The sequence below is a fragment of the Sphaerodactylus townsendi genome, linkage group LG02 (assembly GCF_021028975.2).
Source record: "Sphaerodactylus townsendi isolate TG3544 linkage group LG02, MPM_Stown_v2.3, whole genome shotgun sequence".
NCBI lineage: Eukaryota > Metazoa > Chordata > Lepidosauria > Squamata > Sphaerodactylidae > Sphaerodactylus > Sphaerodactylus townsendi.
In genome coordinates, this window is record NC_059426.1 from 138,509,555 (window position 1) to 138,537,425 (window position 27,871).

The window sequence follows — 27,871 nt, forward strand, 5'->3', positions numbered from 1 at the left end:
AATTGGGGCAGGGAAGGAGTAGCTGTGCCTGGGATGGTACAGCCATGACGCAACCATGCTGTCTCCTAAGAGGCTTGCAGCACCATAGCCAAAAAGCAGAGTGACATATTCTTCCCCTTCCTCCATTTTTGCTGGCGTGTGGGCCGGTCAATGGGGACGTTCCTGAAAGGGATCAGGAAGCCAACTAAAGTTGGGTCAGCCCCCAGGAACACCCCATTTGGCTCTAGTGTGAGCTTCTGCACTACAAGGGTGTTGTGGCCACAGCTGTGCTGGTGCCTAGCTGTCATGCTACCGCACAGCTGCCCATCACCAGTTTAAGTGCCCTGATGTCAGTGTAAATGCCCCCTTCACACCACCTTCTGAGCCCTTTAGGCCCCCTGCACTTTTGGATGGTACTGTCTTCCCACTGAAATCAGTGAAGATTTAATGTTTTGCTTGGTTAGATGATACTCCCTGGTGCCTAACATATTGCATGTATGATTTTCAAACCAATGTAGGGTTTCTAAAAAAGATTTTTATACAAAATTACACTTTACACTTGGCTATCCCACCTCTGATCCCTTCCCTGGACAATTAATGAAGGAGACTAACTGAAGATATGAGCATGTCTGTTGTTGCTTTTGCCTAACTGGACATCCACGAGGAAAAAGTGAACAAACGAGAACAGCTGAAAGATGATTTTCACCAGTCCAGTGCATTTTTCATTTTTTAAAAATAAATATACATATTACGAGTACCAAAAAAATTATTCACAACATTTACAACATATACATAATATACATATTGGAAGGCACAAGGCTTTATAATATACAGTCTGGATGTTATTGTTCACTTTCCTGTGCGTGGACCACAGATATTCTTTGGGCTCCAGGGTGCCTTTGTCTGCTATGCACAACAAAGCACACCTGAGCTCAGTCTCTGGGATGCGTTTCATCAGCCTGGTGGACGCATATGGAATGTCTTTCCAAAGGGCAGTGAGAATCAGGCCAGCCCTTCTGCAGAACACTGACTGATTACATAGCTGGACCTTCTGGTTCTTAATTCTGCTCATTTATTTGGACAACCAACTCTTTGGTGCAAAAAAAGCCCCGTTTTCTCCAGGTGTCTGACAACCACAATTCATGCTTGGACTGTGATACCTGTTGTTAAAACAACATGCTCTATGCTGTGCAGTGTGATAGTTCAGTAATTGTTCGCATTTTGTTTGCAACCCTCTCGCTTTAACAAGGCACAAATCGTCCTCCAATAACACAGTCGTCATACAGAAGCTAGAGGGGAGAGAGAAAAAACCAAGTTAGCACATTCAGATTACATTTTGAGAATTAGAATATTAGCTTTGTTAGAACATCCAATTTTAACATCAGTACTTAAATTTTAAAATGGGACTCAGGAGTCCCTCATTCACTTCAGGTAATACAAAAATACTCTCTATCCCTGCTCAAATCTACTTTTCAGTCTATGGTCCCATTGAATATATACCCAAATCGAATAAAAACCCTGATATCACAGAAACTAATATATGCAGAAACAGAAAACAATACACCTTGCTAAAATTTTAAGTAAAAAAATACCAGCAGATTATGTAGCAAATCTGCTTTTGAAATCATGTTTCTACAAACAATTTTATTTGCACATTTCTAAATGGTGAGATGATATCCTAACCAGAGTGCCAACTGATCAGGCAAGCCAGTCTTTCTTGTAGGCAATGCAGTATTTTGTTTCACTTAAATGGACTGATCTAGCAAACCCTCTATGACTTTTGAGAGTCTGCTGTTTAATCCAATTAACCGGTGTACTTTCAAATAAAAAGGCACCCTCCCCCACATAAGGATCTCACATCTTGTTTCCTAACAGACCAATGGCATACACAGGTCTATAAATGAAAGCAGAAGTTGGCCTTTGGTCACTCACAAAGAATAACCAATTACTTACTTCATCCTCTGTGAACTCTGATTCAGATTCACAGCTATCTTCATCTTCGCTTTCGGGCAGCATCTGTAGGTCCAGTGTGGTAAATGGTTTCAGCTGTTCCTGTATGACAGAGTTGTTTCTCCCCCAAGTGAGCTGGTATGGAGAATAGCCTTGATAGGTGACTTTGTTCGCATCTGCACCATGTTTTAACAGGAGTGACACCAGTTCTTCATTCTGCAGATCTACAGCCAAATGCAAGGCAGTTCTACCATTGCATGGTTCCTGTTTATTGGGGGGATGCAAAATGGCCATTTGATTAGTGCTAGCAAATGGTAAGCTGGTTCTTTTTCATATAATGTATTTAAGCTTGCTTATTTACAAGTACTGCTACCCACCTTAGCATCAACATCCACTCCTAAGGACAGGAGACATTCAACAATGGCCAGATATCCTTGAACTGATGCCAAATGGAGACATGTGTGGCCTGTAAAACAAATACAAAACACAGAAAATTAAATACTCTAGCAGCAACACATTACCATTCAATGCAAAGGAAAACTGCTGCCAGGTGAACAAATGGTACGATCATCTTTCCACACAAGCAAGCAGCCAACCAGCTCACTGGAAAACAAGGCTACAGCACGAAGGCCACTAGATGGAACACTTAATAAACTGGCCAAATCCTGTACCTACTACAGTGCACTATTTATCAAGCCAGAGTCCATGCTTACCACTGTAGTTGCGAAAGTGGAGGAGGGAACTGAGATGGTGCTGAGGGGAGTACTGTGTGAGAACACCAACACCCCGCAAAGATCCTTGTTCACAAGTGATGTGGAGAGGTGTGTTTCCTCGGAAGTCTCTGATCTCTGGGTTACATCCAGCTTTCAGAAGGGCTTCAGCGATTTCTGGCTGATCTGTAATCATGGCCAAGTGAAGTGGCGTCTACAAATTGAAAGCAAGAAAGAACGGTCATTTGTGAGGCAAGCAAGGAAATCCCCTTTAGACATGCATCTAAGCAAACAGCCGTCTTTCAATGACTAAAGACATCCTGAATGTACTTCCTTCCTCCTTGCTGGTTCCACAGGTGTTCACATATAAGTGTGCTCAAGACCTTCTCTTCCCTTTAATGTACACCTTAAACATTCATAACTTTTCCTAACCTTTAGAATTTATCAAGCCCACAGTGCTGGAGCCAATTTATTAAAATGTTGTGCTTGCACAACTGAGAATTTTCACACACTGCCTTCAAGCTTCTCAAGAGTCTTCTGCCAAGGAGAAGGGCATTCATATTTCATGATGGGACCTTTGTTGGTGTTTGTGGCTGTTGAACAAACTTGGCCAGTTATAAAGAATCTGATTTCCGCATATTACAATGTCTAATTTCAGGCTATTGAAGGCCAAGAGGCAGACCTTGCACAGATTCTGATAAAAACCCAGCCTTATTAGTTCCAGTCACCCAAGGGGTTATGATGAACGGGACACAACTCTAACAGCAGACAATCTGCTAGTGTAGCAAAAATGGACTAATGTCAAGAAACCTTGCTGTTTACTCTTGGCAACTGTTGTATTTATTATCTAACTTTAAACATTTTATTTAGGAAGTTCTCAAGTATGCCTTTGACACCTTGCTTGACATTCAGTACCTGCCTGAGGTAAACTCAGGTGACACCCCTCCCCCCCGCCCCCCAAAATCAAACTACAGTACCTGGCCTAGCTTATTCTGGAAATTCAGGAAGGCTTTGTCACATCCTGTCTGGTGAATGATTTCCAAACTCAAAGCCTTTTCTTCATGAATAATAGCCAGATGGAGAAATCTGCAAAAGAAATGGGAAAACCCAATGGTGATTATGATGATCAGCAAAAAAAAAAAAAAAAAAAAAGCAGCGTTTGTTCCTGAGGAATCACAGAGGAGGAACTTGTGCATCAGCTAGGAGCGATTTCGAAAGCCCGGGGTTTTCTGGGCAGCGTACTGTTGCCGCCTGGTATTTTCCGCGGTGTTGTTCGGAGCTGAGTGTTCCTGGCACCGCGCCCGGGACTTTCCAGCGCGCTTCCCCCTCCGCCCTGCTCGGCGCCGCACACCCAGAGGCCCCGCCCACCGCCGCCAGAACACCCGGCCTCGCGCTCTCCACGCTGGCAGCCCGCCAAGGAGGGAGGAGGGGAAAACCCAGCCTTGCAAAAAATCCCCGGGCTTTATGTAACCAGAGATCAAAGTGTGTGTCGCCCCACCCCCCAGCACTTGCCCCCGGCCGCCAGAAACCTACGAAGGTCCAAAGCCTTTTTTCTTTCTCAATTCGCTGGACGAGGTTTACTAATAATTTAACGTTGCAATCCTATGCAAAGATCCTTCCATTTAAACCCACCGAAACTCAATGTTTCAGGTCATTAATGCACAGGGTTGCCTAAGTCAGAAGAGATACGACAGCATTTTACGCACACGGACGCAGGATAGCACTGGAAAGCATTGCAAGGCTCAAACCAGGCTGAAGCCAAGCCTGCGTTTGATAAAGCGCGTGTTTAGGAAGCTGCAACATTTTAGAAACCAATCCTGATTTTATAATCGAGCCGGCTCCCAAACACCTTCTCGGGACTTTGAGGGGGCAACAACTGAGGCCCAGCCAATATTCTTCCAATGCACATGAAAATTTCAGCGGAATTTATTTGTGCTTCTTTTTCTCGCACACAACTTCGGTAACAGAAACTTTCAAAAACGATCCCGTTCAAGAACTAAAACGACCACCCCCATTTTAAACTTAGATCGCGCCTTTGCAAAATGCAAGCGATCGCCTTCTTTCTCCCACCGCCCGACTCGTTCCAAAAAGAAGTGAAGAGATGCCTTGACAGGGTGGTGTTGTCACACTGATATCTATGGGATCGGACTCCCCGAGTAAAAGGGGCCCACTCTCACTGTGGGAAGAAAAGAAAGGTCCCAATCCGACCCTCATCATTTGCAAACGCCACCCAAGCGCGAGCGACTTACGTGTCTCCGTCTTCGGTCACTTGCTGCTTCCAAGCCGGCGCTGGCTGGCAAGGCGAGCTCTGCAGGGGCGCGCAGGTTTCCTTGGGCTGGAGGCGAATGTCCTTCAGCTCCTGGACGAACTGGTCGTACTCCTCCTCCTTCATGGAGTCCAAACCGCTGTCGTGGCGGTCGTCCTGGACCAGGCTGAGCTGCCGGTCCTTCTTCAGCATATCCCGGGGGTGGCCGTTCATCGTAAAATCCACAGTGTAATCCAGGGGGCTGGGGTTAAACATGGCACTTGTGGGGGTTACGCTGCAGAGAGAGCGAGCGAGGCCAGACGGGCGACTGGATCCGGCTGCTGTAGGCAAACTGTGGCGAGCGGCGCAGGCAAGCGGCGCTTGGCTATACAGGCTCGGCCAAGGGGATTTCTGCGCGGGGCGGAGCTCGGGGCGGCGGGGAATTTCCCAGTCCAGTCAAACAGAGAGGGCGCGAGCGAGTCCCGTCCTGTCCTGGAGGAAGCCAAGGCTGGCTCTGAGGAATTCCCTGCTTCACTTGCTCTCTGGAAACTTTTGGCTTTTTCCACAGAAGGGAAAGTACTTTTTGCTGCACTCAGTGATTCAGGCGGCTCCCTTTCCTCCTCTTTTGCTTGCGCACGACCCAACCCTGAAAAGCCCATCGCGGCCCTTGTTGGGATTTCCCTCCCATTCCTGCCTTGTATACTCAAAAATATTCTGGTGTGTCCTACAGATTCCTGACAGTGGGGAATGGGAAGACGTTTGTCCTCAGAGCAGGTCGAACTGCTCATTCAATTCGACTTGCTTTTTCTCTGAGGAGGACCTTGTTTATCCTTAGATGAGGGGACCCTCCTTCTTGCACAGGAGTTGGGCACATGTGAAGAGTTCTGCACATGTGAAGAGTTCATTTCTGAAGTAGCAGAATGCTTAAGACACAAATGGAAATGTTACCTTTCCATACCAGTAGCTGCAAGTAGGAGCACAGCCTTACGACCCTTATACTTTGTCAGGCTGTTTTGGCTTACTTTAGAGGGATTTTTTTTAATTACATGGTACCATTAAAACCCTCTCTTTAGCCTAACATTCATGCTGCCATTTCAGGATTCCGCTATCTCATTTAGCTCCAATGGCCATGCAAAGCATACTGGAATGGAACTACCGTATGATTGCACTGAGCAAGTAGTCTTTCTGGGAAATCCTGAACAAAATCTAGTCTTGGCATGACACTGGTCCACAAATGCAGCAGAACAAGCCGGGAGAGTGTTGAGTAGAAAAATAAACTACTTACTACTGCAGATAAAATCCAGTGGTTTCAGTATTTCACTGTGTGAAGAAAAAAACCATTTCCTCCCTGGAAGTTGAAACTAGCAAGACAGCTGGACTCTGTTCTGCTAATGTTTTACTTGCCCTGACTGACAGCCCAGGTTAGCTTGATCTCATCAGATCTCAAAGCAAAGCAGGTCTGGCCCTGGCTAGTAATTGGATTATGTAAGGAATACTAGGGTCATAACATGAAGGCAGGCAATGGCACCTCTCAGCATCTCTTGTTATGACTTGATGGTTTAAAAAAATCTTTTCACTGGCAGAGTGGCAGAGATATTTTTTTTTACATGGGGGAGCATTAAAAAATGGCACTTCACCAAAAATCTGAAGTGGTTACTGTCCACTGTACCACCGCAGGAATCCATGATGTGCTTTGCTGAATGTGTAAAATAGAATTTATGCACATCTGTTCAGGACAGAGTAAATATGCTATATTGCTATATTTCTCTGTCTCAAAAGGTACATCTCATAGCCAATAGGCTGTGAGCTACCCACGATGAAATACTCAGCATAATTTTTTCCCTTTTAGTTGTTTTTATATAATGTATTTGATTATATATATGTTCTTTAGATTCTCCTTGTTTATATTGCTATGTTGAAATCAGCAGGTTTAGAAGGGTGTAGCTCTGCTTAAGATTGCACTTGCTATGACTGTTTTTCCCCTGTGAAGTTCATTGCCTTGACAGCTAGAACACAGATACAAACATAGCAAGTGACTAATTTTTTTGGTGAATTTCATTCAGATATTAATACTACAGGAATGCTGCTTGACAGTGATAGGCAATATCTGATTATTTGTGTTCCACTTTATTATCTGCACTGGAAATCCCATTTCTGGAAAGACAGGCTATAGCAGTGGCTGTCAAAGTGCAGCCTGAAACCTCCAGGATCCTTAATTAGAACGTGTCTAATAGTGTGGCCAACCCCCAGGTGGTTGGTGATCTCCTGCCTTTATAACTGATCTTCAGGTGACAGATATGTTCACCTGGAGAAAAGGGCTGTTTTGGAAGGTGGACTCTATGGGATTATAGCCATTGAAGTCCCTGCCCAGACCCTGCCCTCTTCAGGTTCCATTCCCCCTAATAGCAAGCTATTTCCCAACCCAGCCCTGTAATCCTATTTAATAGCAGACCAGCTTCCCTGAGAGAGGGCATGTTCACCATCTTTCCAAACAATGGAAATACAGAATTTAAATGTATTCTGACATACATTGTTTTTGGAAACCAACCCTAGTAGAGTAATCATGGAAATCTGTGGAGATGCATCAAAGGCAGAAGTGACAGGAATCTGGAATTTACAAGCCTTTCCAATCACAGTAACAAGAATGTACGCTTTCAAATCAGTAAAATATTGGCATGTTATTAATGTGGGGAAAGGCAGTTCCTGAGTGGCAGAGTTGCTACTTCCCATTCAGAAAGTCACCAGCTCAATCTCTGATGTTTCCAGCTCAAAGGACTTAGGTAGCAGGTTTTGGAGAAAATCCATTTATCTGCTGCAGAACCTTGAGAGCAGCTGCCATTCAGAACTGACAATACTAAGTTAGATGGGTTTTATATGGTATAAGGCTACTTAATTCTTCTCAGGTTGGAAATGAAGCCTATGTTTTGCCTTTCTCATGGACTACTTGCACAATATTGTCTCCATTTCCCTCATGTTACAATAGGGCTTTTGGGGATCCTGACCTTTATGGCCCAGGTATCAGATCTCAGAAGCTAAGCAGGGTTGATCCTGGTTCGTGTTTGGATGGGAGATCACCAAGGAAGTCGAGAGTCATGACCCTGAGGCAGGCAGTGGGGAATTGCTTTTGTTCATTTTCCTGCCTTGAAAATCCTGAAGTATTGTCATACATTATCTGTGACTTGACAGAACTTTCCACTTCCACAGGGTGGTTAATCTTCCTGTAGCATTCTTGTAGTGGCAGGAGAGCAGCTGTGCAGCAGTTTTGCACGTATTTTCCTTCCTCAGCCTCCCTGCTGCCTCCGTGTTCCCTCAAGCAACCAAAGGGCCTTTGTGAAGGTGCTTTGTTTGCAGTCTCTTCTAAAAGATCATATCAGAGCAGGTTTTGCACTGACAGTTTGACAGTTTTCCTCATTGCTGCTACAGTTGCAGATACAGCACAGCAGCAACAGAGCTTCCATATGGAAGATTTCCATACGTTGTCCCTGCCCTAGTCTCCTTGTGTTACCTTAAGTAAGCTGTCTCCATGAGTTGTAACTGAGATCTATAACCTCTGTTTATGGGGATTGTTCAGGTAGAAAAAACTCTTAAGGCCATTATATCGTTATAACATTCTATTAGATTCTCTCAATTCCCAACTTTTACATTTGAACAAGTAGCTTCGTGTGATTGCAAAGATGTAAGGGTAAATGAATATCTCCATAATGATAAGAGCAAGATATTTTTAAAATAATAGTTATAATGGTATTTTTAAAATAACAATATAGTACAGGGGTGTCCAACTCTGGCGCCTCAGATGTTAATGGACTACGATTTCCATCAGTCCCTGCCAGCATGGCCAATTGGCTGGTGGGAATTGTAGTCCATGACTACACACCCCTGATATAGTACAACCCAATTGAAGATTTTTTTTAAAAAAATAGCATGGTAGTGGATGACAGGAATTGTCTGATGTAGGGGACTGGAGCAAGGAAAATAGCACTGATGTGGGTGGACTGGGAGTATTCAGACTTTCTTTTCTACATGGGATTCAGATTTTGCTGCCATGCAGAAAGGAAACTTGGGGAAAAGAGGAACATCCAGGGAGGTGCATGGAGGCTCCACAGTGCTGTGGGGAAATGGGGGGGGGGGGAAACTGCTTTCCAATAGCATCCAGACCAGACCGCCCCCCCCCAAAGTGACCCTGGTTGCCTAAAGCTTTCAGAAAAGCCATTGGCTGGGGATAGGGAACAGGCAGGACAACTCAGCTGTTGTAAGGCCTTCCTTAAAAAAAAAAGACATAGTTTACTTGCTAAACACTTGTAGTGACACCTAGTGGCCTTTTGTAGAAAATATCTTAAATTATAGGGCATTTTTAATTTATATGAATATGCAACTAGCAGTAAAGCCTATTGTATGAACAAATACAATGGGCTCTAGAAAACTGTTGGTGGGTTAATGGTTTCCACCAAGGGGGCCAACCCCTCCTCCTCTCCACTTGTCCCATAATTTACTTCAGATAACAAAAACCTATCCTAATTATTCAATGAAAAAAATCTACTTACCAATCCCCCCCCCCCCCAAAGACAGGCTTCCCTAATTTTGAAAATGAGTCCTCCTTTCTCAGATTTCCCCCCCCATGCACAGACAGGTTCCCTTGACTTTGCAAATGGGCTCTTCCAGCTGAGCTGTGGCTTGATAAACTGTGTTCCCTGACAGAAAGTTCTTCAAAGTTCACCACAGGGACTCCGCCCTGATAGGAAGAATTACAGTGTGAGAGGAGGAGGGGAGTATGGCTTCTTCCTGCACTTTCTCCCCTTTTCAAGGCTAACTTCCACCAGGGAGAAGTACACCCTGGGGGGAGGAGGGGAGTGCAGCATCCTACAGCAAGGACTGTTTGGAAGGGTAGTCTTTGCCCCTCTAGGAGGAGCTGAAATCTGGGCCCTCCTGAATGGCTGAGGACTACACTTCCCAGCAGCCCTTGTTTTTTCTGGTTCATCATTGGGAACACGCTCGATTACATAGTAAAATACTCAAAATGGCTTTTCTGTAAATGAAAAACCCACACTAGCTGAGCATATTCATCTGATTTCAGTTGTGCATTTTGTTGTATCATGGGGGGAAGGATGAGGACAGAACACAAAGCACCAAAAGAATAAAGAAGAATCCATTATTGAAAGCAGAACAACTTCCCTGGGGTTGGGAGTGTGTGTGTGTATGATTGAGAGAGAGACAGAGTGGGAGAAGGAAGCAGGCAGCAGTGGCATACCAGGAGAAAATGGCACCTGGGGCAACACCTGCTTAAGTGTCCCCACATGCCCCCCCATACCCCACTTACCTCAGCCAGCGTAGCCTGGTGGAGCTAGGAGCCTGCTGCAGGCCTGCTGGGCACTTCTTGGCTCAGCGCCGCGAGGCCTGGCCCTGTGAGGCTGCCCAGGACCACCACTGCTCTCCTCTGCTGGCTGAAGGACCAGCCGGGCCAGGAGCCGGCCGCTGGTCTGCTGGGCATGCCTTGGCCTGCCCCCCCCCCCCAGGCTCCTTCACCCAGCGAAGGAGGGCGGTGGCAGTCCTGGGCAGCCTTTCAGGGCTGGTCTGGGCAGGGGTGCCTTTCTACCGGAGGGGTGGGGGGGGAGATTTTGTGCCCCCACGTGATGTAATGGGTGGTGCCCAGGGTCAATTGACCTCCCATGTCCCTCTGGCAAGTACGCCCCTGGCAGGTAGTAAGGAAGTAAAATATCAGACATTGGTCAAGGGATGAAGAAAGCCAGGAGGGTTTGCCCCATCAGTGGGCACACTTGGTCTTTGGGACTTAGCCCACCAACAGTTGTCTAAAGCCCATTTTCTTTGTTCATAAAATGTTACTTTACTGTTAGCATTAATACAGAGGCTCCGCCTAGGTGGTGTGAGCCCTGGGTTTGGATCCCTCTATAGTGACTGCAATACTGAGATTATTGGTGACCATCAGAGGGCGCAAGTACAGAGGAGCGGCCCGTACTCAGCTTTGTACTGTGTTTTTAGTGGCAGCTTTGGCTCTTTTTGTTTCCCCTATGGAGCCTGGCTGTTGTCAATACTACTATTGTGGATATACATGTCTCCCGTTGGTGTGAGCATCAGGAAATCATTTTAGTGATATCCATCCGGATGGACGTGCCACGACATCCCTGTCTAGGCGACGGGCGGATTTATGCCCGCCCGCGGAGACTTATGGATCCTATTGGATTCCTGAATGCTCTGCGGGACCCTGAACCTACCGGCACCCTTGATGGCCTGGTGGAAGACTGGAATTCCCGCCTTTCCGATGCCATCGAGGTTGTTGCTCCCCGGCGCCTTCTGCGCCCCCGATCAAAGCTGGCTCCTTGGTATACTGAGGAGCTACGCTGCATGAAACGGGAGCTCAGACGGCTAGAGCGAGTGTGGAGGAAGTCTCGTGACGGAGCCGCGCGAACATCTTATAGGACGTTTATGAAGGCCTATGAGATGGCAACGAAAGAGGCGAAGAGGGCATTCTTCTCCTCTTCTCTTGCATCTGCTAGCTCTCGCCCAGCACAATTATTTCGTATTATTCAGTCACTCACCTCATTGTCTGAGGGCTCTACAAATCAACAATTGACTATCAGCTGTGAGGCATTTATGAGCTTTTTTCGCAGACAAAGTCGCGTCGCTCCACCAGGACCTTCCCGCCACCTTAGACACAATAAGTGAACTGGCGGCTCCCTTGCCGCCTTCTGGCCCTTGTGTGGCCCAGTTTTCCCTGCTCGCCGAAGCCGTTGTCGGCAGGGCCCTGGCTGCTGTTAGACCTACTACCTGTCCTCTGGATCCGTGCCCTCCTGGCTTATTAAAGCTTGCCAGGGCGGAGCTACGACCCCACCTGTTGAATATCATCAATAGCTCCCTTGAGCAAGGAGTTTTTCCGGGTGGGTTGAAGGAGGCAGTGGTCCGCCCACTCTTAAAAGACCATCGCTAGATCCTGGAGATCTGGCCAATTACCGCCCCGCTTCGAATCTTTCGTTTCTGGGGAAGGTAATTGAGAGAGTGGTGTTGGAGCAGCTTCAGGGTTTCCTGGAGGACACATCGGCTTTCGATCCCTTCCAGTCCGGCTTCGCGGCTGGGCATGGGACGGAGACTGTTCTTGTCGCCGCCAGACATGCTCCGTATGCAACTTGACCAAGGCGGATCGGCGCTGCTGGTGTTGTTAGATCTCACCGCAGCGTTTGATGTGGTCGATCACGATCTTTTGACCCACCGCCTGGCCGCTTCTGGGGTGTGAGGCACTGTCCTTCAGTGATTGCCTCGCTTCTCCGGGATCTGACCCAGCAAGTGTGGTGCGGGGACTCAGCCTCCCGAAAGTGCCCACTTCAGTGTGGTGTACCTCAGGGAGCGCTGCTGTCCCCGGCGTTATTTAACATCTGTATGCTACCCCTTGCTCAGTTGGTACGGAGCTTTGGGCTGACCTGTCATCAATACGCTGATGACACTCAGCTCATTCTGTGGATGGAGGGGGGAGCAGCCACCGCCCCTGTAGCTCTCCAGCATTGTTTGGAAGCGGTTGCTGGTTGGTTGAAGCAGAGCAGGCTAAAACTGAATCCATCAAAGACGGAGATCCTTTGGCTGGGCCGGGGGGGGGTGCAGGGGATTTTCAGCCGCCGGTGTGTGAAGGGGCTACATTGGCACCGGCCTCCTCCGTGACGAGCCTGGGGGTCCACCTGATTCGTCTCTTTCAATGGAGACCCAGGTGGCCCATGTAACCCGGGTTGCTTCATCTCCGCAGGCCCGGACGGCTGGCCCCCTTCCTCTCCCAAACGGATCTGGCTACTGTGATCCATGCAACGGTCACCTCCAGGCTAGACTATTGCAACTCGCTCTACGCAGGCCTTCCTTTGCGGCTGATTCGAAATTAAAACTGGTCCAGAATGCGGCGGCGCCTACCACAGGAGGTGCCGCCAGAGATCATATTTCACCTGTGTTGCGCCTCTGCACTGGTTACCGGGTTGAATTCAATCATCTTCAAGGTGTTGGTGTTGACCTTTAAGGCCTTGCGCCGCCTGGGGACTCCCCGCACCTACGGGACCGCCTTGCCCCATATCGTCCCAAATCGACCTCTGCGCTCAGCAGAGGCCAATCTACTGGTGATCCCTGGCCCTCAATGACGCCGCCGGGTTGGTTTTCCACCTGGGCCAGAGCCTTTACAGCTTCTGGCCCCTGCCTGGTGGAACACTCTACTCCAGTGCTATGCTGGCCCCAAGTGGGATCTTAATGATTTCCGCAGGGCCTGCAAGACAGAGTTGTTCCACCGGGCTTTTGGAGAGTCCAGCCGCTGATGGCCCCCCCCTTTTTTTAACATCTGTGGACCCTGCTGTCTCTCTTCTTCCCTCTTCTTCCCCCTCTTCTGTTAGGGGATGTCTTAATAGGACACCATCGATATATTGATGCTAGAACGCTGCATTTTTAATTGGGTTGGTTTTAAGTATATAGAGCTGTTATTTAATGATTGATTTTATTGTGCTCTATCTGTCTGTTTGTTCACCGCCCTGAGCCCTTCGGGGGAGGGCGGTTTAGAAATATAATAAATAATAATAATAATAATAATAATAATAATAATAATAATAATATTAAGGCACAGCACAATTTGCATAAAAGATGATTTAAGGTCCTTCTGAAGCTATCCATTTGTATTGCTTTTTATCATTTTAGATTTTTTATCATTTTATATTTATATACATATCCCGCCAGTCTCCCAAGGCACTCGAAGAAGAAAGAGATATTGGAAAAGTTATTGGATCTCATCTTATCTCATAAGGTTAAATATTTTGGGATCAATCTGAGTGGACAAAATGATGCCTTATGTAAAGAAATTATGCAGTAGCATGGAAAAAATACAAGAAGACTTACATGGATAGTCCAAAAGGAAATTATCGTGGCCAGGAAAAATTGCCATTGTTAAAATGAATTTTTTGCCAAAGCTTATTTTTTATTTAAAACATTACCAATATATTTATATACAGTAAAGAACTTTGAATGAATGGCAAGGTCAGATTAATAAATTTATATTGTATAGCAAATAACCAAGAATAAGAGTTACAAGATGAAAAAAAAGGAGGAGGCTTAGCTGTGCCCAATAATAAATTATACCACCATGCTGTGGGACTTACATGGATGTACCAGGGGAGCGGCAAATTACCTAGGTGGCTGGGCACTGTGCTGATCCATAGTATCCAACCTGGAAGTTTCCTTCAATGTCCAGGCCCACTGGTGCAAAATGCTGCATCGGCGTGGTCGGGGGCATTCTGGGGGTGTTCTAGGGGCATTCCAGGCGGTGGGGCCAACCTTAGTTTGCCTCCAGTGCCTGGCTGGGTCCCGTGCACTGGCAGAGCTGGTGGCAGAAATATGCCATGATTTTTGTGGCATTTCTCTATTCTGCCTTTTGGGAGAGTTCCGGATTTTTTTGAATGTGTGAGTTGACCTTTTTGGACTCCTGTGCTGTGGGAAAGCCCTTTGGAGAGGGCAGGGCAATGCCATAGTTGTGCCATCCCTGCCCACCTGTCAGCTCTGAATTGGGCTGTAAATTCTCTAGTCACACCTTTAAAATCTCCCATGGAAGCATACTATGACAGAAAGACAAGAAAGAATAATGATGATATAATTTATAAAGAAATGATTAATCCACAGGGGAAAATTAATTCGTGGCAAATGATACTGAAAGGAGAAAATCAGGCACAGTCTAGGCCAGGGTTAGAAGAAGAAGAAGAAGTAGTAGTAGCAGTAGCAGTAGCAGTAGCAGTAGTAGTAGTAGTAGTAGTAGTTTAGATTTATAACCCACCTTTCTCTCCTGTAAGGAGACTCAAGGTGGTTTACAAACTCCTTTCCCTTCCTCTCCCCACAACAGACACACCTTCCTCTGGATTACATTTCCCAGAGGAAAAAATCTGCTGCTATTTGTTATGCATTAAATGTGTGCAAATTATAAAAAAATATTGGGCATAGTACAGTCGAGGTTAAACGCTTGCAAGTCCCTTTTATTTCGGCTTTCGAATTAAGCCTGATACAGCTTAACTTAGTCCAGATATTGCCCTGTAAATCAACCAGCTTTCTAGGAGGGAGAAAAATTAACAAGTCTGCAATGGCAGCAAGTTTCCAGTTCATAAATGTTTATAGACTTTTTAGCTTTCAACATCATTGTATTCACAATATATTCAAAACATATACTTAAGGGATTTGCAATTCTGTATAGTCCCACCTCCACCAAACACCTGGCAATGGCTCTGAACTTCCATGACACATAGGTGGTCTGATCGAAACCAAATCATCCTTTGTCCAGGGATAAATAGACGGAGACCTCCATTCCTACTCTGTTGAAGAGAGATTTAACTTTCCAAAGCTTTTATTCAGAAAATCTCGTTTGTCTCTAAGGGGATCCATCCCGGACTTGAATCCAAACATTCTTGCTGAGATACTAAACTGGTTTCGTATTCTGTTTCTGGGGTTTTATTTTATAATTAATGCAGTCAATTGGTGTGGTTTAAGAACATAAGAACAAGCCAGCTGGATCAGACCAGAGTCCATCTAGTCCAGCTCTCTGCTACAGAGTCCATCTAGTCCAGCTCTCTGCCATCTAGTCCAGCTCTCTGTTTACAGGGTTGCCAACAGGCTTGGTGGGCGTAGAAGTGTCTTACCACTTTAATAAAAGCTTGATGTGTGCAAATAAGCAGCTGATACTTAGATTATTAGAACAATACAGTAGTGTTTGATTGCAATTTTTAGAAAGCCCCCTTGTGGCAGGGAGAGGAAATAGCTGCAATTGAGGCGGAGAAGATGACTGGTGTGTGGAGAGGGGTGGCGGCGGGGAAGCTGGGAAAATCCAAACTTTCCCACCCACATGGCAGCCATCTGGGGTTTCCCAGAACTTTTCCAGAAAACCAGTTTGGGAAAGATTGAAGATATGATGGGAGATATCAAAAATGCATTATGCTGTGGGAAAGCAGATCCCCCCCCCCAATAGAACTGAACTTGGTGAAAATAACCCAAGTGGAAACAATCTACATCTTGAACTATTTTCCCCCTGCTCCCTTATCTACCTTTAAGGTACCAATGATAACGCTTATTGACAGAGAACTTGTGTTAAGGGATTTCTGACTATTGTATGGTTGCCAACACACTTGGAGAAAAATGTCCTGTTCTTCAATAGAGATTCATTGTGTGGAAATGGGAAGTTAAAACTTTTCACTGCATGGAAATAAATAGCATCACCCAGTAAAATGACAACCCATTAAGCTTCTGTTCAAGGGACAGGGCATTTGTCCATAGGTAATTGGCAACTTTATTAGCTTGCCTTGATCTTAATAGCCTTACTCCTGTGCAGAGGCGTCCACATATTTGAAGGTACTAGGATATAGAGGAAAACCTTTATAATAGATATACATCAATTAAAAATCCATGCTTGATTTAACATTTAGTTAAACTACATGGTAATTGTCACTTTAGCAAATGACAGAGTTTGCTACACAGATAGTCATCCTTCCTCCAAACTTAGTCTAGGCCAGGCTTTGTTGTAATTAGGGATAGAGAATGTGTAATTCTAAAAATGGCTCTGCCAGCTAGTCATTTGTCATGTCAGATTTTATGCTTCTGCCACTATCCATCTCTTCTTTATCTAAACATAACAGCACCAAGGTTTCAGGTGAAAACTTTTAACTTTGAGGAGGAAATGGAACTTTTGCTTGAGCAGTTGGGGTCTGTTTCAAAAGAAAAAAACACCTCCCAAAAACCACTGAGCAGGCTGAGATCTCAATTTTTAGTACTGCTGTTCCACTGAAACCATATCTCAGTATTGACTTGAAGTACCTTGCAACAACTGAGAGAATATTTGAAATCAGTCTGGTCTTGAAGCACTGAAAAGAGGCTGCATGGGAAGATGAAATGTTCTCGTGCCGCTTCTCTGATCAAAAGAATTAGTAGATGAATTTCTTGATTTTCCACTGTAATAGAAAGAGCTATCTAGGAGTGCTGCCTTGGTGCTTCTAATTTACCAGAGGGGTCCCCCAGCTGTTACCTCCTGAGATCCACCTAATTATCCCTGTGGAGATCTGTTAACTCTGTCCTCCCAGTTAATCTGAAGGGCTTTGCAGGTCAACAAACAGGGGAACAGGATGAGTCAACTTCATATGTCCTTCTCTTTCATGCCCATGGCATTTTTGGGAGCAGAAACACCCAGCTAGGGCAGAAGAGGGAATATTTAGTGTAAGAACCTGATAGTTCAGCTTGAGGAATATATTTAGGGCAAATTTTAGAATCAGGGCACCTGGTCAGAAAGGAAATCCCTTTTAAAAAGCATCCAGTATTTTTCTTCACACAAAGTCTCTCCTGCTTGTAAACAAATAGAAATACAGGCACAGGAACACAGTGAGGGAAAAAATGTTAATAACATAAGAACTTTTGGGATCAGACAAGTGGTCCATCTAATCCAGCATCTTGTTTCACACAGTTCTCTGGACTTAGAGACGAAAGCCCTTCCCTATTGCTGGTTTCCAGCAATCCTACAGATTTGCTCCCATGCATATCTATAGTGGAGCAGGTCAGGGTGTGTGCCCTGGGTGCCACCTGAAGGGGGTGCCCTCAGCCACCCCTTCTTAGGAACACCAATTGGTGGGTTAAAGAAAAACCTGAAGAAAGGAGCAAAAAAGTGGCAATGGCCATAAAAGCCAAAGCAGAGCTGGAGCAAAGGCAAAAGGAGGTGGAGCAACAGGGCAAATGGACACTTTCCCTCCCTTCCTGCTGCATGTGCATCTTGAGAAGGGTAATGCATGAGTTGGAAGGAGGCAAGAAAGGAGGCAGGAGCAGAGGCTGGCCAGGTGCCTGCTGAAGCAGCCTCATGAAGAACGAGGGAGAGAAGGAGACCACCAGCCCAGGCCAGAGAGCAGCACAGCAGTGCCTGGTGGGGCAGAAGCTGTCCCCACTGCTGCTTCTTTGCTCTTCTTGTGCTTTGCTTTCTCCCTCCCCATGCCACCCCTTTTCCCACAGTGCCTAAAAAGTGAAAGGAGCATTAGAGAAAAAAGAAAAGAAAGCAAGTGTGTGAAATGGTCCCCGCCCTACAATCCGGGCTCTGACGCACATTTCTCTAGGCAAGGTGAAAAAGAAAGGTGGCAGGATACAGGGGAGTCCCTCATCTGGGGCTTCCAGTTGTTGAAGGAAGCCAGAGGGGAGAAGAGAATTGGGGTGGGAGGGGTAGCCTTAAAGTCACGTATTTATCACCCACCACCCCAAGAAAGTTTGCATCTGAATGCAGAGCCAGACTGGGGGGGGGGAGGGGGGGTCCCTTTCTGCTTCAGTCTAGTGACTTCCCCTCTCTCTTCCACACTCCTGACCTATTTTTTAGAAAAATGAGTCTGGCCAAACTGCTATGCCATTCAAAACTCTGAGGGAAAGGGGCTTTCAGTTTGCCTAGCATAGCACTGATCCTGGATTCCCCCACCTTTTTGCTACAGCAGGCTAACACTGCTACCATTCTGCCTGTGGGGCCAACAAAATCTGCTACCTGCAACATCAAAAACAAAATGGTTCCCAAGTATGTGCCCACTGGATTGTTTTGGGGGGGAGGGGGAGGAGAGTAAAAGATGCACGTGGATCCACACTGAAAGTCCCTGCACAGCATGAATTGAGGATCCAGAGTACTTAAAGGCCAGCAAATTCTGTCTGCAATAATGAGTATCAGGCTGTAAGACTGCTACAATCTTGCACATACCTACTAAGGAGTAAATCCTGTTAAAACGAGTGGGACTTTCTTCCGAGAAAATACATCATGAAGATGTATATTTGAGCCAACGTATTCTGCAGCTGCACTGCAGAGTGCATATATTCTATCATCATCTGTTCTAGTCAACATTCATCAGAATTCCATTATGAATGGGGGTCAGGGATTGACCCTGCTTTGGGTGACCTCATTTCCCCCTCCCTGGGTCCTTCTTGGGGTGGGACCACATGGGGGACCCCAGCAGCACCACCTTGGGTTGCAGACCCCCCCCCCCTCAGCAGCCCCACTGAACTCCAGGGGCTTTCCTGGTGGATGGCAGCCAGGCTGAGTCCAGGTGAGAAATACGATGTCAGGTTTTAAAGGAGTTTTTACCTGCAGCCCTGCAAGGTTGCACTTGTCAGGGCTGTTTGATGGGAAGGCAGGGGTGGGTGGGGATTGTTTGCTTCTGCATTACCAAGGAGGGCAGGAGGGCATGGGGAAAGCCTTGCAGGTGGATCTTGGAAGGTTTACTTCAGAGTAAGCCAGTGGAGGGTAAGCTTGTAGATCATGGAAGGAAGGAAGGCCGGGATCATCCTCAGCCATGGTTGTCGCGGGTTGCCAACTCCCGGTGGGCAAATCCCAGGACATTTGGGGGTTGATTCTGAGTATGTTGATTTTCTTCGAGGGGAAGGAATATAGAAAGACAGAAAGTGTGTGAAAGAGGAAAATAGCCTATTGGGTTTACCAGTATCCAGGAAGATGTGAGGTACATAGTGCCCCCATCCTCTCAAATATAGTGTAAGCCTATTTAGATTTTTTGCATCAACCAGAGTATTAGGTCTTTTGCATCAATTGAAGACTGTTCCCTTTAACTGGAGCTGCCAGATATTGAACCTAGGACCTTCTTCATGTAAAACGCCAGAACCACAGGCCATTCCCCCTGTTTTGGTTTTGTTCAGTAGGGTGCTAGTGGGCTAGGTGAGCAGCAATCTACTCATCTAGGTCAGGAGATCAGCAATCTTGAACTACCCTGTTTCCCCGAATATAAGACATCCCCAAAAAATAAGACATAGTAGAGGTTTTGCTGAAGTGCAAAATATAAGGCATCCCCCGAAAGTAAGACATAGCAAAGTTTTTGTTTGGAAGTATGCCCAACGAACAGAACACAGAAAAATAAGACATCCCCTGAAAATAAGACATAGCGCATCTTTGGGAGCAAAAATTAATATAAGACACTGTCTTATATTCGGGGAAACAAGGTAGTTGGCCCTACAGGAGAGGGGACTCTTCCAGTTGGTTTAACCTTTTACCACAAAGAGAATTCCTCCCACCCACTTCTTTCAAACAGGTTGACACACTACCACCATCTACTGGATACTGTAGGAAGCAGCCAGCAAAGAGAATCTCTTCATCAGTTAGAAACTCTTACCGCTTCTGATGCAGAGTTGCAGAAAGTGTCTTAAAGGATGGCCAAAACATCCATGCTGTCTACCAAGTGAAGTTAATCTTTATTTTGAAAAATATGGACATCTTACTGTGTCACATGGACTTGTTTTCCATGGCGAAAAGACAGTACATAAACTTCATGCTGGACATCAAGGCATCAACAAATGCAGAAAACGTGCATACCAAAAATGTGTATGTATGTGTACGCACGCACGCACACACGCACGCATGCACACACACACACACTGATATGTAGATAGTAATAGCAATCTATTAGAGGACGGAATAATCCCCAGGTGCTATTGGGATGCATGATAGTCTAATCACCTGGAGTTGGGAAAACAACCAGTATATATGAATAATTATTATTTATATTGTTTTTAAGTAACTTTGTAACTTATTATATATTCAAAAGGGGGGAAGATGTGATGAGATGTGTGCCTTGAAGAGTTTAAATTGATGGGCAGAATTAAGAGAGCTGGGAAAAGAAGTTAGAGCCTGGGACGAGGAGAGTTCAGATTGAGAGTGTCTGTTAATTGTTCTGATTGCTCCTATTGTTAGTTGTAAATAAACTTGTTTAAACCATGATGGTGGTCATCTTGCCATCCATCACATAAGAGCAGTCATTTTCTCCAGGGGAACTGATCTCTTTCAGCTGGAGATCATTCATAATTCTGGGAGATCTCTAGGCCCCATCTGGAGCTTGGTAGCCTTAGCAAATGGTAGGGTGCATTTCTGACTTCCACATATATAGTTTGTCGGGTCACGTTCCAGGCAAACCTATTTTGTCTTGCATAATTTCACCCCTAAATCACTAGGCAATAACTGAAAGACATCTTTGAAAGCTCAATGAAAATATCAACCCGATGAGATAGATAATGATGGGTAGCCATGTTAGCTTGTCTGTAGCAGCAGAAAAGAGCAAGAGTCCAGAAGCACCTTAAAGACTAAAAATGTCTGGCAGGGTATGAGTTTTCATGAGTCACAGCTCACTTCAGATACACCTAGAATGTGAGCCCATTTGTCCTTAAGTACAGAAGAGTGAATCCAGACACACAATGGCAAAAATATGCAAATGTCAATAACTGGTAATTGACAATAGCAGGCATGATTGAATTGGGTGTGAATCCTAGGTTTCTGTTCAGTCCAGGAGGGTGTATTGTCTTGAGCTTCATTATTGAGTTCAGCAGTCTTTCTTTCTAATATCTTTCTGAAATCCCTTTGTAAGGGAACCCTGCTTTTCTCAACTGTAAGGAGTCTCAAAGTGGCTTACAAACTTTTCCCCTTCATCTCCCCACAACAGACATTTTGTGAGGTAGGTGGGACTGAGAGAGTTCTGAGAGAATAAGGTCACCCAGCAGGCTTCATGTTTAGGAAACAGATCCAGTTCACCAAATAAGAGTCCACCACTCATGTGGAGGAGAGGGGAATCAAACCTGGTTCTACAGATTAGACACCACCTGCTCTTAACCACTATACCACACTAGCTCTCCCAGGTGCTGCATCACAACTGCAACAACTGAGTGTTGGGCAGCAAGGGCTGTCCCCCCCCCCCCGATTAAAATTCATACATGCCTCCGCCCTCTTTGGGAAGTTCACCTGCTTCCACGCCAGCAGAATAATCACCTCTGCATGAGAACCTCTTGACCAAGCCGTTGGGAAGGTAGTCTTCCAGCAGAGTACGACAGCCATAACAAAATAATCTATAACCAACATAGTACCACCTGCGCAGTCTAGTACACAGAAAAGAGATAGTGAGAAATATCCCAGAGAAATAGATTGTACTAAGCAAAGTCAAAAAAAGAAAATCTTTATAAAAAAGAGAAAAAAGGGGGAAATGGTGGCTGGATTAAAAAAAGGAGTGGAAAAGGACAAAACAAAATACAAGGAAGATACAGGAATAATACAGAGATACTCAAATGAAAAACAACATACTTGGACAAAATATGTTCCCTATACTGTAGCAGAGGGGCATCAGATATGCAGCTTGAGAGGGCTTAACAGGCCTGTGACCTCGCTGAAGAACACCCTCCCCATTTACTCCTGATCTAGCCTGGCCATCCTACTGTGGGCTCAACAGTCCAGCCACCCCCCTCTCCAATCTGGCTTGATGAGTCTGGTGTGGGTTGGCTAGCCCTTTGCTTCCGATCTGACTTCAGAAGCAGCCCCCGCCCCCCATGCCAATATGGGCTGGCGAGTTCACTGAGGCAGTTACAATTTCCCTCAATGCCAACCATCTTCCCCCGTGTATGCCTCACTGCCAGTCTACCAACTGAAGTAGGCATCCCCCCGCCCCGTGTGCCGATCTGGGCTGGCAAACTTGCTGGGGGCTTGCCAGCTGAGGCAGCCATACCTCTTCACAGGGCCTAGCCCAACCAAGTCACATTTATGTCATATCTGGCCCTTGTAACAAATAAGTTTGACACCCCTGCTGTAGCAGGTCCCTCAGATCATCATGGACAGAGTTCGTAGTATGAAAAGACAGATCACATAAAAAGGATAGCCTCACTTTTGCAAATCTATTCAGAATCCCTTTACTTGATTAGAAAAATTATATGGCTGGTGATTGATTTCCCCACAGAAACTTTCACGTACTTCCTGCAAATTACTCACTCAAACCATGTTAGCTAAGGACAGCTGTAATGGTCTAAATATCCTTCAGTCATTTTGGATGATTTCCTTTTTATAATCAGTTGTGTGTAAGTACTAATTAAACTATAATAGCATTAGGTTCGTTAGGTGATATAGAAAAGCTCTCCAGTACAGAAATAAACCTTCATAGAATTATAGTTACATAAATATTGTAAAAGACAGAACAGGATGTTAGGCAGTGTCTCTGATTTCACATGGATGCCTTAAGGTGTTGTGTATGTGTGTGTGGTGGTGGATGGTGATCCTAAACTCAAGTGGGGAAAAATTTAGCTGGAAGAACTGCAACCTTCCGCATGTTTTTTTTAATGGAGATGGGTTCTCCTGCCCTAGAGAGGAAGGGAAAGAGCACAGCTCCAAAGAAATGCATCAGAAAAAAAGAAAAGTAATGAGACAATTTCATAAAGTAGAGAAAAATTGGCAGAACAACAGACATGCTGAAATTTAACACTTTGCTTTTTAATGTTCTTGAACAATTTTGTACTTGTGGGACACCTAGATCTTTACCATTTTTAACAATAAAGGTTAAAATTAAGTCTTGTAAAAGTGGTAAGATGGCTCTTGTATGGAAATGATGTGGCATGGATTCATGTTCTCGAAATGTAAGAACAAAATAGTATGTACAAACATCTATAACATCTATACAAAATTCCTTCACAACATTGTATTCCTTATATAAAGAGCCAGTAGAAGGAGGAGATGCAATTTTTTCTTTTGCTGGAGTTTGCTAATTATCACTGGGACCTGCAAGATAAAATCCTGCTCCCCCCCCCCCCCAAAAAAAAAAAAAAGTTTGAGAAAAAGTTTGAGAGCTTTCAGTTGAAAAGCTAAACTCCACTGGCTTGTTACTGGTGCTGTAATAGTCATGTTTAAGGGCTAGTAATTTGCTGACATAAACGTATTTGAATAGAGCAGGTTGATTAAAAGGATCGTGCTGTAGTTCCACTGTGGCACAGCAGATGGTGCTAGTTCACGTGCTCATACTGAGCCTCTGAGGCTTTCCAGAGTAACTCTCTTCTTTCAGAAAGAAAGCTTCTTGCTCCTCACTCTCGATGTCACAATTCATTTTCTCTGTGATCAAAATCTTTAAAAAAGAAACAAAAACAAATGTAAGCTATCTGCTGCAATCTAATTGTGACAGAGTGGAATTCTCGTACCTAATCAAATGAAAGAAAATGTTATTCACTAGATTGCAATTAGCATTCACCAACAAATTTAATTGTGAAGATTTATTCTTACACATGGTTAATGGGAAAGCATTTAGATAATTACAAGTGTCTAGTGCCTTTCCACTGCTAATTGCTTTTGCTGAATGATTCATTTCAAGGACTGCAAGTGAAACTTTTATTAGGGATGTGATAGGCTATCTTATGGCAAACAATTGGAAGATGCGCAATTAGTTTGCAGTTCATGTCAGAAACGTTCTGTGTGACTTTGGGGGTCACTGAATCTGTGGGACTTGGGACTCCTTCATAAATACCCAAATCCAAGCCTGAACTTATTACAAATCAGCCTTGAGTTCTGGTGTTTTCTGTGTTTGTGCAGGTGAGGGGCGGGGGGGCGGGGGAGAAACAGAAACAGAATAATACACAGAAAGACAATACGCAGAAAGAGAATAGTTTCTCATCACTTTCTGCATTGTTCATAATAGTGAGTCATTCTATCATGTCTTATGTTGCACAGGTCATAATTTCATCTCTACTCCCAGTTGAAGGATATGGCCCAGGGAGGGAAAGAAGAATAGTGGAGATGAACAACTGACTTCACAGGTGGAGCTGCCTGGAACATTCTTTCCATCTAAACATTAAGAAGAACTTGCTGGCAGTAGAGGCTGTTCCACAGTAGAATACACTGCCTTTGTGGTAGAGTTTTTTTCTTTGGAGGTTTTTAAACCGAGGCTGGATGGCCATCTGTCAGGAGTGTATTTCTGCATGGCAGGGGGTTGGACTCAATGGCCCTTGTAGTCTCTTCCAACTCTATGATTCTATGTTAGCACTCTCTTCTTCTAAGTCAAAAATCTTAAGCAGTTCTTAACAATAACAGTAACAGTATACTGTAATATACTGTAATAATATACATTACAACTTCCTAGGCCTCTTGGTGAGGCTCGAATTGTGGTTGAGAAAAGTGGGGTATAAATCCAAAGTGGCTTACAAACTTAATCTCCCCACAACAGACACCTTGTAAGGCAGGTGGGGCTGATAGAGTTCTGAAGAACTGTGACTAGCCCAAGGTGACCCAGCTGGTTTCATGTGTAGGAGCAGGGAGACAAATCCAGTTCCCCAAATTAGAGCCCGTCACTCATGTGGAGGAGTGGGGAATCACACCTGGTTCTCCAGATTGGAGTCCACCTGGTGTTAACCACCACACCATGCTGGCTCTCCTACACCATGGATCATTCAAATGAAACAAGTATTAGCCAGATTACACACCCCCATATCTGAAGGAGAAAGTGGCTTTTATATTATATACACCTTAAAAGAAACGATAAAACATAACCGGCAGTAATCATTTGGCTTGCAATATAAATGTATTTTGTAAGCCGAATTGTTGTAGAATTTAGTTTGGAATAACTTGGGTGTTGCTTTTAACCTTATGTAGTAAATGGGTTTGCCAATGCCTACTTAGATGAGTTGGGAGATGTATTCAACAAGTGCCTGTTGGTTTGTTGGCCGCTGAAATGTTGTTGGTTGGTAAATTAAATGACTGAAATGCTGTTGGTTGGTCATGTAGCTGATCAGACATTGAGGAATTAGCCTCTATCTACCAGAGCAGATTCACAGCTTGGGGATACCGCTAGGTCCACTTCTGCCTATGTCTTCTCTGCGGAATATCCTAGTTTATCTTATTCACCTCTTACAAGTCCCCCTTGACTGGCACAATGTGACCATGCTTATCTATATTCTGTGATCATGCCTCAGTTGGATTACTGCCATGCATTTTATGTCGGGCTTCCTCTGAAGACTGCTAGAAAATTCAGCTTGTGGAAAATGCTAGATTGCTTGCCAACATGAATTCTGGGAACACATTATGCCAGTATTGAAAGGCTTACTCTGGCTACCACTTTGCTTTCCAGAACAAGCCATAGTTTCATTGTTACATAAAAGCCCTGATCAGTTTTGGACCAAGGTATCTGGAAAAGCACTTACTCCCGTTGGTGCCTGCCTGCTGTTATGATCTGCCTCTGAAACTTGGTCCTGTGTGGCCCATCAGAATTAAGATGGACATGCAGTAGAGCAGGGGCCTGTACAGCGGTGTCATCTTGACTGTGGAGCTTCCTTTCCATGATGATTTGCCTGACAACAAGCTTGTAAATCCATAGGTGTAAGTCAGTAAAATTTCTGCTTTCCTATGCCTTCAATTAATTTGTTGGTTTCCCCCCATTCCTTCCTCTAATTCATTGGCCCTGATGGCCCTCTTTATTGCTTATCTTTATTGTTCACAAGATTTTAACCAGTTCTTGGCATACTTTCATTATATAAATTTTTGTAGCCCTATTATTTTACAATATTATTGTTTACCATTTTAATTAATTTTATATTTGATGTTGGAAGCAGCCTCATAAATGAGACTGATGGGGGAGCTGTGTAAGAGTTTAAAGCCGTTAGTAAGATCTCTGTCTTCTTGCGCTGAACATGTGGAACATGAAGGCTTAATGCACGTTTCTAAAAATATAGTGGGCAAAAGCTAGGGACCGCTGACTTGCCATAATTGCTTGGAACACATCAACTATGGGTTGGATGCTTTCTTTGGAGCAAGAGTTCTTTCTAAAGGCAAGACATGCCACTTGGCAGAAGGCAGTTGTAAGATCCAACCCTGTGTCTTTAGGACCCAGCAGTACAACACCAGTGTCCAGCAGCACTTGCTTTTCTGAATCATCTGTGGAATTTGTAAGGCTCCTCCTGTTTGAGTACAATCCTGAGATTGTTTATTGTAAAGCAAGCTTGATGTGGGGAAATGGTTTTAGGGCTGCCACCTTATAGATGATCCTGCTGTGGCAATTGCTATACTATTAGGCTGTGAGTTTTCAAAGAATCCAGTGAAAGAGGAGGTTTTGCCAGCTGCTTTCAACCTTCTGCTTTTGTTCAGCAAGGTGTTGTTTTTCCATTATATTGGTCTGGATATATTTTGTTGGTATCTCTTAGGAAATACACAAAAAGGGACACAATGGATATTTAAAGCAGGTATTGTTGCCTGTTTCAATGTAAATATTTCTTCTGTGCTCCTCCATGAGAAACATTTCACCAACACAAATTCAATTGCCCTTCATTTAAGACAGTGTATCTGCTGACTGGAACGGGAACCCTTGTCCCGGCAGTTTCAAGCCACCCACACCAATTTCAAGGCACTCACACCCACACCCTTCCACTGTCACAATCCTTTCCTTGTTGACATTGCCTAGAAGTTAGTTTACTAATCAGTGTTCTAATAATTGATGCAGCTTTGTGACCCATCCATCCTAAACACACAAGGGTATGATCTCATCAAAAGCATACTTTCTTGGAAGGAAGGGTCATTGCAAACTCAGACTCACTTCCCAGCAAACGATGATCATTGATGGGAGGAGGCTGAAGCATTTACCTGTGATATCATCAGTCCCCTTTTTCCTGGTCATGCTGTTTCACAGTAGATGGGAAACACTGTTCTTAATAAATGACTTCTACTCATTGTTTATATATCTAATTTCCAAACGTGGCCCCCATCTGCAGATACTAAAATCCATGGATCGGGGGCCCACTTATCCCCAAACAGATGTTTCTGAAGACCTGGGGGACCCCTAGGTCTGCAGAAAAATGTGCTATTTAAAAAAATAATTGGGGATTTGAATCCTCCCCACAAATAAAGAAAGAATTATCTATGCAAGTGCAGAGAATGCACTTACCTTTTGAAACGGTGGCTGCTGTTGCTGCAGGGATCTGCTTTGAGTCTGGCTGCTCCTGTGGCCTACACCTGAAGTGGCTGTGGGCCTAGCCATGGTGGCAGTGGATGCCTGGTGCAGGTCTAGGCCCACTGCAGAAGCAGACACCAAGAGAGGCTCTAGGCCTGTGCACTGTGGTGGTGGTGAACTTAAGGTAAGGGGGCCTGGAGCTGCCATGTGGGGTGGTGGTGGTAGAGATGGGATCCCTCCTCCTTGTGAGTCTTGCGAGTCTCCTTCATGTATATTCTGGTAGCAAAACTGGCCAAATCTTTGGA

At 44.9% G+C, this 27,871-nt stretch overlaps 1 protein-coding gene across 1 annotated transcript; it reads right to left on the bottom strand.

Annotated features, from left to right (window-relative positions):
* Positions 1-675: 675 nt before the first annotated feature.
* NFKBIA (NFKB inhibitor alpha) lies at positions 676-5,422 on the bottom strand. Its single transcript, XM_048486945.1, has 6 exons — positions 4,889-5,422; positions 3,617-3,725; positions 2,643-2,853; positions 2,307-2,395; positions 1,933-2,193; positions 676-1,268 (listed from the first exon to the last, which is right to left on the bottom strand). The coding sequence occupies exons 1-6, from the start codon at positions 5,158-5,160 to the stop codon at positions 1,221-1,223; spliced, it is 990 nt and encodes a 329-aa protein (XP_048342902.1). The 5' UTR covers positions 5,161-5,422; the 3' UTR covers positions 676-1,220.
* Between the last annotated feature and the right edge of the window lie 22,449 nt (positions 5,423-27,871).